Raw genomic sequence first — 12549 nt, forward strand, 5'->3', positions numbered from 1 at the left:
GAGCCTTGGTATAAACGAGCAAGAAACGCACCACCAAAGGTTGCCACGAACCACGACTTAAGGGAAGTGAGCCCTAGCCACATTATTGCCCTCAATCTATAAATCACAACCGCAAATATTAGTCGAAGTTCTAGCATTTAAAACTGCATCCACCAAAAAGAAGTGCCTTTCAACAATATCAGCCCACAGTCCAAAGGATAGAGCTCAACGAACAACCAGAAACCCACCACCACTATAACACCAACATGCAAGCAACCAAAAAACAACACTCTTACACATAAAGAGAGCACCACCAATAACAAAACCCAGAATTATTTCTTGCCACGCCTATCCCTCCCACGAGGTAACATAGACAACAGGTCGGTCATTCCGCATTGCAAAATCTTTCATAGGTTCTTCCTCCCCACTAGCCTCCGAAGAGGAATCAGACGAGCCTTGAAGCCAATCAATTTACATTCTGACATCCTCCCCCACATGAGCAAACAAAGCCTCAGGAGAAATTAAGTTAACATGAACGTCAATAAATAGGTCGGGTACAAGAACAGTAGGCATCATAGGGGACGTAACATTAAAGACACCCACACGAGCAAAGAAATCACTGACCAAAGCTTCAGAATTAAGTTGTGAGACAGAATGTACAGTGCCCGAAGAGTCCTGGGACTCAACTCGATTCAACTCACATGCAACAAAATCCTCACCCTTCGAAGAGGCCACTACCAAAGGGCTAGAAACAACAGTAGGGGGGCAAATATTATCCAAAATGTTAGAGTTGAAAACAACTACACCACTCAACGAAATAGCCAAAGTGGCCGGCACAACCTCACCAGAGACAGGGAGAGATAAATCAGCTAAATGTTTCCCAATATCAACAGCAACCATGTCACAATTCCCAACATTACTAGCAACAGGATTACAATCAAGATTAGCTACATAATTATCCTTACTACAAGTATTAGGTTCCGGCACTAAAATCAAATCGCTAATAACAGGAGCGTGAACCACAGAGACCACACCAAGCTAAGGGACATCAACATCCACCCTCTCCCCCAGATCAGAAACGAAAACAGAGGAAGATGACTTAAGGGGGACGTTAAGTGTAATGTCAGTTTTGCTCCAGGTTCGTCCAGGACAAAGTTGGATCGTCCGGGTGCATTTGATATTTTTAGTAGCTCTGGTCTGTTTTGTATGATATTTGGAAGATTCAGTTCAGTAAGCAAATTCCAAAGCTAGATCCTGGTTAGTTCGTTAAGCTGATCGCGGCCCGGTGCGGGGCGGGATCCGTCTCGGGTCGGGTCGTGACATTAAGAGGGACACCAACTTTGGACTTACATTCCCCCCTAGCATGTCCAATAGATTGACAAAAAGCACAAAATGGGGGGAAAACCTCCATCTTAACCTTTTGGATGTAGCCAAGCTTCTCATGGCCAATCCAAACATTTTTCAAAAATTTTTTCGTTATATCAATCTCAATCAAAACTCTCGCGATGATTGAAAACTCGAATGTAATCAAGGTCATTCGAGAGCTTAACCAGAATATGTGAAGAATCAAGCACAGGGACAGAAAAGTCAGCTATAAGTTTCAAACTGAAAAAAAAAAATCGCCTTATAGAGTTTAAACTAGGTCGCATGGCAGGAAAAAATCCAACAAGCGAAAATTGGAAGGGAGCTGCCAGAGCCCTAATTTCATCCTCAGATATCCACAGTGAAGGCATACCACGGAAAGACGAAGACTTAAGCTCCGGGAAACAAACACTAGACAACGAACTAGCTAATGCATCGGCAAAAGAACGCAAAAAATTGGAACCAGATAAAAAACCAAGGTCCAACAGGCGCATCGACGCCATATGACCAGGAAAAACTCGAAAAGACCAAAGAACGAAAGAGGCATGAAAAAGAGAAAACTTCCATGAGCAAATCGGCGGCGAAGGCCGTCGAGGGAACGCCCCCCAACGAAACCCTAGGACGACGAGAGAGACGACCAGGAGCTAGGATAATAATTATGTAACTTCATTTAACTTAAGAAATAAGTTATAGATGATATAAAAAAAAGTTTCATATTTAGGTTTTGTTTGGCGAGCTTTAAGGGTCTCTTTTAGATTGATTTTCTTATTATTTTATCTTTCAGATAGATTTTAATTATCATTTTTATTTGATTAATATTTGATTTTTATTTTTTAGAAATTTATGTGTCATAAAGTTATTTTTTAAATTATCTTTCCTTACATCAATTATACAGTCATCTTTATGAAAAATGAAAGTTGTCCTAAATTGATCCTTAGCTTTTCTATTTGTATTTTTAAAAGCAATCCCAAACAGATCTTTTAAGTTATTTTATTTTTATTTTAGAAGCCATTTTATGAACTGCTGTTTTAAAAATGCTTATCCAAAAATATCTTTTTAAATGTAAAAATTTAAATTTGCGAAGAATAGCAGTTGAAAATTTTTTCCAATCAAAGCTACAATTTTAAATAATGTGTTTTAATATTTTAATTCTTATGTTAGATTTTATCTTAAATATTTCATCACTTTATATTTTTTAAGTAAATTTATTTTATCAATGAGATTTTTTTTTAATTTTTTAATTTAAAAAAAATATTTGTCTAGAAAATTGTATTAAAAATAGTAAGAAAACTGTCCCAAATAAAATTTTAATCAACATAACAAATGAATATTTACGTGTGGTAATCGGACAGTCTGAAGATCAATCAAGATTTCTTATGTCACCCAATATATAACAGTACATAATAATGACACATAACGTAATTGTGATGTGGCGTGTCCTAATTGACCTCCGAACAATATCCGGTGGCTGCACATAATAATTTTGCCATATATATAGGGAGAGAAATCAATGCCAATGCTATATAATTATTATACCACGTAAAAAAAAACCACCATAGTTTCTTCTAGATGAATGAGCTAATTCATAAATATGTTTCATGAACTCCAAAGATTTATAAAGGATATCTATGCTTTTAAATTTTTTTTTCATACAAATAATAATAAAAAAAATTTATGATAAAAGAAGAAAGCTTCAAAGTACAAAGATTAGCTATGTTTAAGCAATATGCTTACGAAGTTCCCTTCGAACATTTCCTGACCCTAAGATTGAATAGTCTATACTTTGATATTTAATGCATCTGGATCTCTCTATAAGTCCTAAATATTAATTAGTAGCGTCTAATAAGTACCATAATATCTAATTGTTTATCTCCATCCAAATGATCACTGTGTGCAATTGTTGAACCTTTCTATTTAGTTCTACATCATTTGTACTTTTCAAAGATATAAATGATATGGCACTAAATAAAAAGATTCAACAATTGCATGCATTTTTTATATAGCTTCATATGAAAAATTTTCTTATATTTTTGTTGATAAAAAATAGTTAGCAGTTGTGGTACATATTTGCGATGTGTACAATCTATCTCATTATATTTGTCACACGTTTATTAGAGACCAATTTTATGACAAGCCTTGAGGTCATAAATATATCTCATCACAATACTTGAGATGAATATCCCGGTTGCAAAAATACTCTATAATCTTATTTCCGTAATAAAAGACTTTGATATATGTGACTCACAAAAAGTGTTGGGAAGTAAACCACTCAACGAAATAAACAAGAAGAGAAAACATCGAAAATGAACATTAGGATTTTACGTGCAAAATATGAAATTGGGAGAAAATCATAGAACCACACTACATAAAAAAATTCACTATAAAAATACAAGAAATTATACAAAATATCTTTTGCTCTCACTCTCTCCTTGTCTCACCTCACTACTTCACACTAATCCGCTCAAAATAAACAAAGAGATGTAATAAAATTACACCAAGGGATGCAACCCTTCAAGCTAGGCATAAAAAATGACAAATAGTATTGCCCAGTCTAACTCGTAGCTCTGGCGTTTAGCATTGCGATGCTCCACTTTTTATCTTCTACATAACCGTCGCGTCGCAGCAGCACTAGCTTTAGAGTGGTGCAACACTCCTCTCTCTATCTCCAAATCAAGACTACAATGCTGCTGCGTTGTATCCTATGACATTGCAGTGCACAAGTGTACACTGCTTTAATGTACACCGTTGTGATACTCTATGGTTGTACAAACAACAACAACATCATCAAGCCTTTATCCCACTACATGGGATTAGCTACATGAATCATTTTTCCTATTGTGTCTTGTTAAAAGTTAAATTCTCATTAAAATCTAATAAAAAAATGCCATTTTTAATATTTTCTAACCTAGTCCTTTTAGGACTACCTCTATCTTTTTTAATGTATAAGTCAAATTTAATACAGCTACTCTCCTAATTGGGTCACTGGAAGGCAATTATTTTATGTGACAAATCATCTATGGTGACTCTTTGATCTTATCTTGCACTAACGCTACTCCAATCTTTTGATGTATAAGCTCGTTTCGTATCCTATCTCTAAGAGTAACACCACTCATCTACCTGTGCATCTTTATCTCTGCAACACTTAACTTAATATTTTGCTTATATTTTAATGAGCAATATTCTGCACTATAAAGCATTGCAGGTCTCACCACCATCTTATAGAAATTTTTCTTAAGTTTGAGGGAAACTTTTCTATCACACAATAAGACTGATGCATTTCTCACTTCAACCATCCAACTTGAATTCTGTTAATAACATCCTCATCTATTTTACCATCACTATGAATAATAGACCCAACATATCTAAAGTGTGTACAAGAATGACTTGACCGTCCAAGTCACAATCATTCAATAGATCTATTACTACTTAAATTACACTCAATATATTCGATTTTAGATATACTCAACGAAAATCTTTAGACTTTAAGGTTGACCTCCATAATTCAAATTTACCTTCAACCCCCTCTTTAGTCTAATCAACAAGAAGAATATCATCACTAAAAAGCCTACACTAGGGTAGAACCTCTTGCAAATGTCTTCTGAGAACATCGAAGGCTAAAGAAAAAAGATATGTGATTATAAGGATGATCCTTGATATAATTCAACTAAAATAGTAAAATACTTGGTCAAACTAACTTGTGCTTGAACACAAGTAATGGCTAACCTTAGATCATGCCAATTGAGCTTGACTAACGAAATGGAGATTTGAGTTAAGAGATCAATTCAATTGATCGAAACAATCATATTCCACATTGTACTAACAAAAAGAGTCCTCCTTATATACATTTCAGAAAAATTCACAAGTTCTCGTTGATGCATTTGTCTGAAATAAATTCAAATTCATCGATATCACTACTTTTTTAGTGAAAAATCATCTATAAATGTTTAAGAAGTTCAATTAAAAAATAAATAAATGGCTCAGTCAAAAATAAGCATTCATGAATATGGATATGTTGTTCATTTAAAAAGATTTCTTTCTTGATGATTAGAGGAATAAATCTTCGAGAGAAAAGAAACAGTAAAAGGACAGAACAAAAGACTTTGAATTGTTATTTCATAATGTATAGATCATAGACTTTGAATTGATACGGGGATTAATCTTCCGATCGATAATACAATAAGAAATTAGGGCGAACCTATTCCAAGCAAACTATTTTGCTCATTTTTTTATCTGTGGCGTTACGTTTGATTTGCCTATTCTTTCTTTATTAATCAGTCGATGTTATACATATAACAGTAAAAAAGTCATCCCAAATGAAACCAGCTAAGTCTTATCCCACTATGTGTATTTGGCTACATGAAATAGATCCTATTAAGAATCAAATGATTGGAACGAACTTATAGAACAATAACATATAAGATCAATTACATAAACAACACTTAAATTTTAATTATTTACAAAACAAATATCATTCCTTTTATAAAAAAAAAAAAAATCATTCCTTTTATATTTTAAATTCTCATCTAAATATCAAATTCCCAAAAATAATCCTACAAATATTTTTCAATTTTATGAAATTCTCAATACTTTAATGTTAGTTTTGTAAACTATAAGATTTGAGTAATATATATGAAATTTTCTCATATTTAAATGACATAAAATGAAGTAATTTAATTTAATGTGCAGCTAAATTTGAAAATATTGATTATATTTCTCAAACGGTATTTAATAAAATAATAAAATTGGGAGATTTACATTCTTATCATAAACTCTTATATATTTACATATCAAATATCTAAATTTTAATATTTACATTTTTAAACCTTTAGCATCTCAACCACATCAAAACATATACTTAAAAATATGCATGTCACTTTAAAAAAATTAAATTTAATGTTATTTTTTATATAATTTAAATATTTGAGTATTATATAAGTAAATACTAAAATTTAAACACTGAATACTAGACCTGTCAATTTCGGGTTACGGGTCGGGTTGACCCGAACCCGAAACTGACCCAGCGGGCAGCGCGGGGCTGGCGGGCAGGGGGAATCGGGCAGCGCGGGGGCAGCGAACTGGCGGGGAGAGAAATTTGATTTTTTTTAAAATAAATAGGTTTTCGGGTTGACCCGGCAACCCGTCGGGTCAACCTGAACCCGACCTGTTTTTGCAAACGGGTCGATTTTCCGGACCCGAACCCGACCCGCTTCGGGTTCGGGTCAACCCAAACCCGAAAATTCCGGGTTGGGTTCGGATCGGGTTTTCGGGTCGTGTCCAATATTGACAGGTCTACTGAATACAGTGGGTCGGACTCTTGCTATGCCTAGGGTGGGCCCCTAAAAAAAATAAAATACTCTTTATGATCGGGATGATAGGGTAATTTTCCCTGTACACCTCACATGATTTGACCTAGTCGACCTGTAACCATGTTCATGCGTAATTTTTGAAATCGTGAGCAACTCTCCCTCACTACTTCCTCTTCTCTTCCACACTTTTTCCATTTCTTTATTTCATTAGTAAGCAACTAAGCATCTTGTTGTTTGGGACTAGAATTTCATATTGAGTTTGCCCACCCTCGAAGGTGAAGCTGGATTCACTCCTGTGAATATATAATATATATAAGAGATTGAGAGTTGGCACACATGAGAATCACAGAGACGGAACAAAGTGTGAGATGTGAGAGAATAAGAATTTTAGCGTGAGAGAACTATATTTTACAAGTTTTAGATGTTGGATATATAAATATGTAGGTTTAGAATACTATATTGATAAATCCCAAAAAAGAAAAACATTTATTAAAATTTCAAAATTATCCTCATAAAAATTAGGTCAGACATTTCAGAAAGCAAATATCTATTCATTTCCATGCAAAAAAAAATCTTACATTCAACTTATTATCATCACATATAAATAAAAAGAGATTAAGGTTTCATTTGAGACTATTTTTTATTGCTTCATAAAATAATTTTTTAGTATACAAATTTTATTTGTTGTATTAAAAAATTATTTTAAAAAATAATAAAAAAATGATCCCAAACGAAGCTTAATAGAACATTCTCAAATCAAAATCGCGAGAGAATCATCCTCTGCGTCAGCAGATCACCGGCGCTGCCGCTCGACGAATCCGTCTTAAACAAGAAGTCATAAATCTCATATCTCACCACACAGCTACTATACAGCACACGACAGCCTTTACGATAGCTACAGTAATCGGGAAACAGACCCACCGCCGACTCCAAACACTCCCTACAACTCTCCGGCGATAAATCCCGCGTGCACTGCGCCATCCCCCTAACAGTCACATTCTCTGTAAACGCCGTCACCCCCCAACCAAACCTCTTGGAACTCCTCACCGCCGATTCATCCACTCTGCCCATCAGTTCCTTCACGGCTTCGCTAAACCTTACGGGATCCGTGGCGTTCTCGACGTTGTAGACAATGACGGCGTAGCTGGTGTCTGACTTGCCCAGGAAGTCGTCGGAGTCGTAGCGGAGGAAGCAGTATTCGTACCAGATGCGGGCGTCGGTGCGATTGGGGCAGAGGGAGGGGAGTTGGGTGGCGGCGGCGGTGATGCAGGATGAGCAGATGTCGGGTGAGAGGTCTCCGCGGCAGCGGGTGAGGCCGTAGATGGTGGTGGTGAGGTGGCCGTGGGAGGAGATGGCGAAGCCGGATTGAGGGGTTCTTTTTTCGAGGTCGGAGAGGACGAAGTTGATGTTGGCTTGCAGGGGATTGGTGGAGTTAGTGAAGGTGTTTCCGCCGCAGTAATGGGTGATGGCGTCGTCGGAGAGGGCGAGGGGAAGGAGGAGGAGTGGGAGCAGGTGGAGGAGGAGGGATTTGACGGTGAACGCCATAGTAGATGCCTTCTATGAGAGCTGATTCATGACTTTGCATTCATATAGAGGAGAGATTATACGGTGGAAATTATATATTTGAGACTTAAAAAATTATTTTAAGACGAGGATTATTTATTTATAAAATTATTATATTTATATCATATAAATTTTTTTAAAATTTGTCATGTTCAATTGATCTGTGTGAGTCGTCGTGCCGCTTTTTTTGAACTTTTGCAGTAAGCTTTGATCGAGATATTTAACAGGGATTGAATAGTCTCATGTTTGAAACTGGGTGAGGTGCGATCCCTCTAGAAGTTCTAAATGCTAAGGGCATCTCGAACCTAAAATCCCATTTTTCACTCTAAAATATAGTAAAACTTCAAATTGCGGTAGTTCATCTCCAATACAACTCAATTTTTCTTTTTTCACGTGCTTCTTTTGCGAAGGTAAACATCACTCTCTTGCTTCGGGCTTCCTGCGAAGCTAAGCAGAGTGGGAAGGTAATCACTTTTTTTGGACATAGATGAACAATCCGATGAAAATATTGGAGTAGCACTGTTTACCTACCGATTTTTAACGTAAAATTTGGAATTCGAATACAGCGATTCGCAGATTGCATGCATACAATAATATGCGGTTCGGTTGGAGGTGTTCTAATGAGTTGTGATAACAATGGCATATTCAGCTGCTTATCGCCGATGATATGGTCAATACAAGCTGCCGTTGAATCTTTTTATTTGGCACTGCAGTGCGCCACTGATGGGAATCAGTGAGCTGTCCCATCCACCATTGAACTCAAGGTTTTGAAATCTGGATGAAGGATTAGTGCTGCAAGCACTGATTTTATGGTGGAGGCCGACCTAAAGCTTGTTTGTGTGGTTTCAAATTTCTATATTTTTATTTTGTTAGAGGATATAGTGGGTTGAGGGTATTTCTTTAAATTTGTATAGTATCTTGGAATATTTATAATAATAGAGTTAGAATACTGAAGAAATGTTGATTAATGATGATGAAAAGAGATGGCTGATCTTCGTCGGGAAAGTTACAACAATGGACAAAATTGTTAGGCCATTAAATCAACATAGAAGATATCTCGATTGTTGAGAGCTTGGGCTATTATAAATGATTTAAGAGCAATATACTAGTTAGAAGATGAGAACTCTATCTTAGGAAACTCTTAAGCATTGATGTGCCTTTTGATATAGCAGATGAAATTCCAATAAAAACTCTAAAATTAAGCAAGCTCGTACGAGAGCATTCCTTGAATGAGTGACATTATGAAACGTTAGATGAATGGGATAAAATCGTGACAATGTTAGACTAAAGTAGACAATATTTCAATGATAGAGTTTGAGATGTTACCGATCATGTAATTGTGATTGGCTAGATGATTAAAGTTGGGTTGTATTGGTTGATGAGTATTATCATCAATGCCAATCAACAAAAATATCTAAAAAAAATTCTTTAACTTTCTCAGCTCTTTAAAATTTCATTAAATTCTTTTTATGTGAAAATGAGAGTTTATTTATTATTCCGCAATGAATTTGTGGCTGAAATAATAAAAAAAAATTAAAAATCCGAACCTGACCGTTTGCCCGCTACTCAAGCCTGACCGATCCTGATCTTCTTCTCTTAGAAATCAGCCCATTCTCCACACGACCACAGAGACCAAATATAACAGAACACCTTTTTTTATTTATAGTATAACTTATATTGCAGCAGATTTGCAACATATAATTCGGTCGCAAAAACTTTTTTCAAAAATTTCCGTCTCAAATCCGTCGTCATTTTTGACAAAAAATAGTCCTCTGTAAAGTCCGCTGTAAATTTGGAACTTTCATGTAGTGTTTTGAAATGATTGGGCTCATCTTATTGAAAGATTTGTTTCAATTGTAAGTTTTATGAAATTAGAGTCCAAATGGTTCGAATTTTAATTTCATTAGTTTTCAATTCAAATATTATGTCGAGCTTAGTACAGATCAAATGAATTTTCAAATGACGTATGAATTATGATCCAAATCATATATTTTGTGATTTAATACTCATCATTGGAAAAAAAAAACTTTTTATTTATCTTTGTGGTAAGAAGAATATCTAATAAAACTAAGGATAATTTGAATGAAAATAAATGTAGTGAGTCCTATTTTTTTTAATTTACCAATGTACTCATCACACGAATTTTAAGATATTTTTTAGATCTCACAGAAATTATGCATGTAGTTAATAACATAATTAATTATGAGATAAAAAATAATTAATTATGAGATCACTAGAGTTCTATCAACAAAAAATTTGAGGTTAAGATGGTAAGATAGAACCAATGATGCAAAGATTATTGGAATTTGAGTCTAAATGGGACTAAGGGTACTGATTTTGGATGGCTACGATATTTTAGAAAGGTCGTTATAAAGTTGTTGTAAGGAAAGTCAACTTAACTATTCTAATTATAAAAACTACTTCTATTACCTAATTTTTTAAAAGCATTGAAAAAGCATTAATCTAATGAAATTTTAAAACATGCTCTAAAATAGACTATGATGGCTTATGTTTGTAAACACCTGCTTGTGTATTTATATTGAAGAACATTACAGAAAATAGAGAGTAATGGCCTACTATATTTCACTGTCTTTTATATAATGGGCAATATAGTGTTTTATATCAGTTGAGTTAGTGTAAATCAATATGAATCAAAAGTAGTTGTAAGTTGACAGATAACAACCGATGAGGCATTGTTCAGCGCTACAGAGAACCCCCCTTTCCCCCCTCCCCCCCGAAAGAGATTGGAGAAATCATGATCTTGTCATGAAGAACATAAAACAACAGCTTAGGTAGGACTTTCATGATGATATCCATAATTTGATCCTGGGTTTTGATATGATGAATAAGGATCACGTTATTCTTGATGCAATCTCTAATAAAATGATAATCCACCTCAATATTCTTAGTTCGAGCATGAAAAATATGATTATAAACAAGAGCAATGACAGAAACATTATCACTATATAAAATTGTTGGTTGGAAAATTGGGAATTGAAGATCAGTTAACGTTCGTCAGATACAAATGATATCAGTGGTAGTAGTGGCTAAAGCTTGGTATTTTGCTTTGGTTGAAGAATGAGCAATGGTTGGATGCTTTTTAACACACTAAGAAATTAATGTAACTCCAAAAAATAAACAATAAATAGTTGTAGACTTTCTATCAAGCAAGCCTCTAGCCTAGTCAGAATAAGTGTAGACATGCAAAGTAAATGATGCAAAATTCATAGGCAAACGAAGTCTAAAGTGCCTATAATGTATCAAAGCAAATGTTTGAGTGATTGAAAATGATGCAGCAATGGTGTATTGACCTAATTTGTTAACAAGAAATGAAATATCAGGCCGAGTTATGGTTAAATATTGCAAGGAACCAACCAAATGCCGATACAATTCCAAATTCTGAAATAGGGAAAGAACAGTTACATCCATTGATACTTTATCGAGGAAAATGAGTAATTATAGGCTTGAAGGTATCTAGGTTGGCTTAGTGAAGAAGTTATCTCGCATATTTTATTTGATGTAGATGGAGTTAGTTTGAGGTATATAGTGTTTGAATGCCCAAAAACAGAGAAAAATTCCCAAAAAGTTTTAGATCTGAAAGTGCTATTTAAAATTGGTGAGAAGAGCGATAATAATTGAATCATTATTACCAGTCAAAAGGATTTCATTGATAAACACAATCAAATAGGTAAGATTTGAATTGGAATTGTACATACGCAATGAGGGGATGGCTTCACTATGTGAACATCCAAGACTTTGCAAATGAGAGGTAAGTTTGAAAAACAAGTAGCGAGGGCACTTCTTGAGGTCATAGATAGTCTTGTGAAGCCTACAAGAAAATGTAAGATTTTGAGGATCTTTAAATCCCCGTATATATTGCATTTAGATTGTTTCCTTCAAGTCATCATGTAAGAAAGCATTGGAAACTTCAAGTTGTATAATAGATTAGTGTCGATGAACTGCTGCGGTGATAAATAATCGAATGGTAGGCAATTTGACAAATGGACTAAAATTTTATGTAAAATCATATCTATATTCTTGAGTATAAGCTTGAGCTAGCAACCAAACAGGCTCTATAACATGCAACCGAGCAATCAGAATGAAACTTAGTTTTGTAAATCCATTTACAACCTAATATGTTTTGATCAGATGGAGGCAGAACCAGATGCCATGTACCTTGGGATTTAAGGAAGCCATATGCAGATGAGTAACCATAGGATGAAGACGTGGAGGTGGAGATGATTAAGCTTTTGCTGTAAGCTGGAAGGAAAATCTGGAGGAAGTGAAGAGGAGATAGAGGAAGCTTATGAAGAGGAGTGGGTAAAAGATTGTGAATAGT

General features: G+C 35.0%; 1 protein-coding gene across 1 annotated transcript; it reads right to left on the minus strand.

Moving 5' to 3' along the window:
- Positions 1–7299: 7299 nt before the first annotated feature.
- LOC110106337 (cysteine-rich repeat secretory protein 55-like) lies at positions 7300–8217 on the minus strand. The gene has a single exon (XM_020836206.2). It carries the CDS (start codon positions 8190–8192, stop codon positions 7404–7406), a length of 789 nt encoding a protein of 262 aa, XP_020691865.1. The 5' UTR covers positions 8193–8217; the 3' UTR covers positions 7300–7403.
- Between the last annotated feature and the right edge of the window lie 4332 nt (positions 8218–12549).

This window comes from Dendrobium catenatum, unplaced genomic scaffold, assembly GCF_001605985.2.
Source record: "Dendrobium catenatum unplaced genomic scaffold, ASM160598v2 fragScaff_scaffold_250, whole genome shotgun sequence".
NCBI classification, from domain to species: domain Eukaryota; kingdom Viridiplantae; phylum Streptophyta; class Magnoliopsida; order Asparagales; family Orchidaceae; genus Dendrobium; species Dendrobium catenatum.

Bases quoted from the DNA above. Each gene is read 5' to 3' on its own strand.
- LOC110106337 (XM_020836206.2), bottom strand. From the start codon at position 8,192: ATGGCGTTCACCGTCAAATCCCTCCTCCTCCACCTGCTCCCACTCCTC.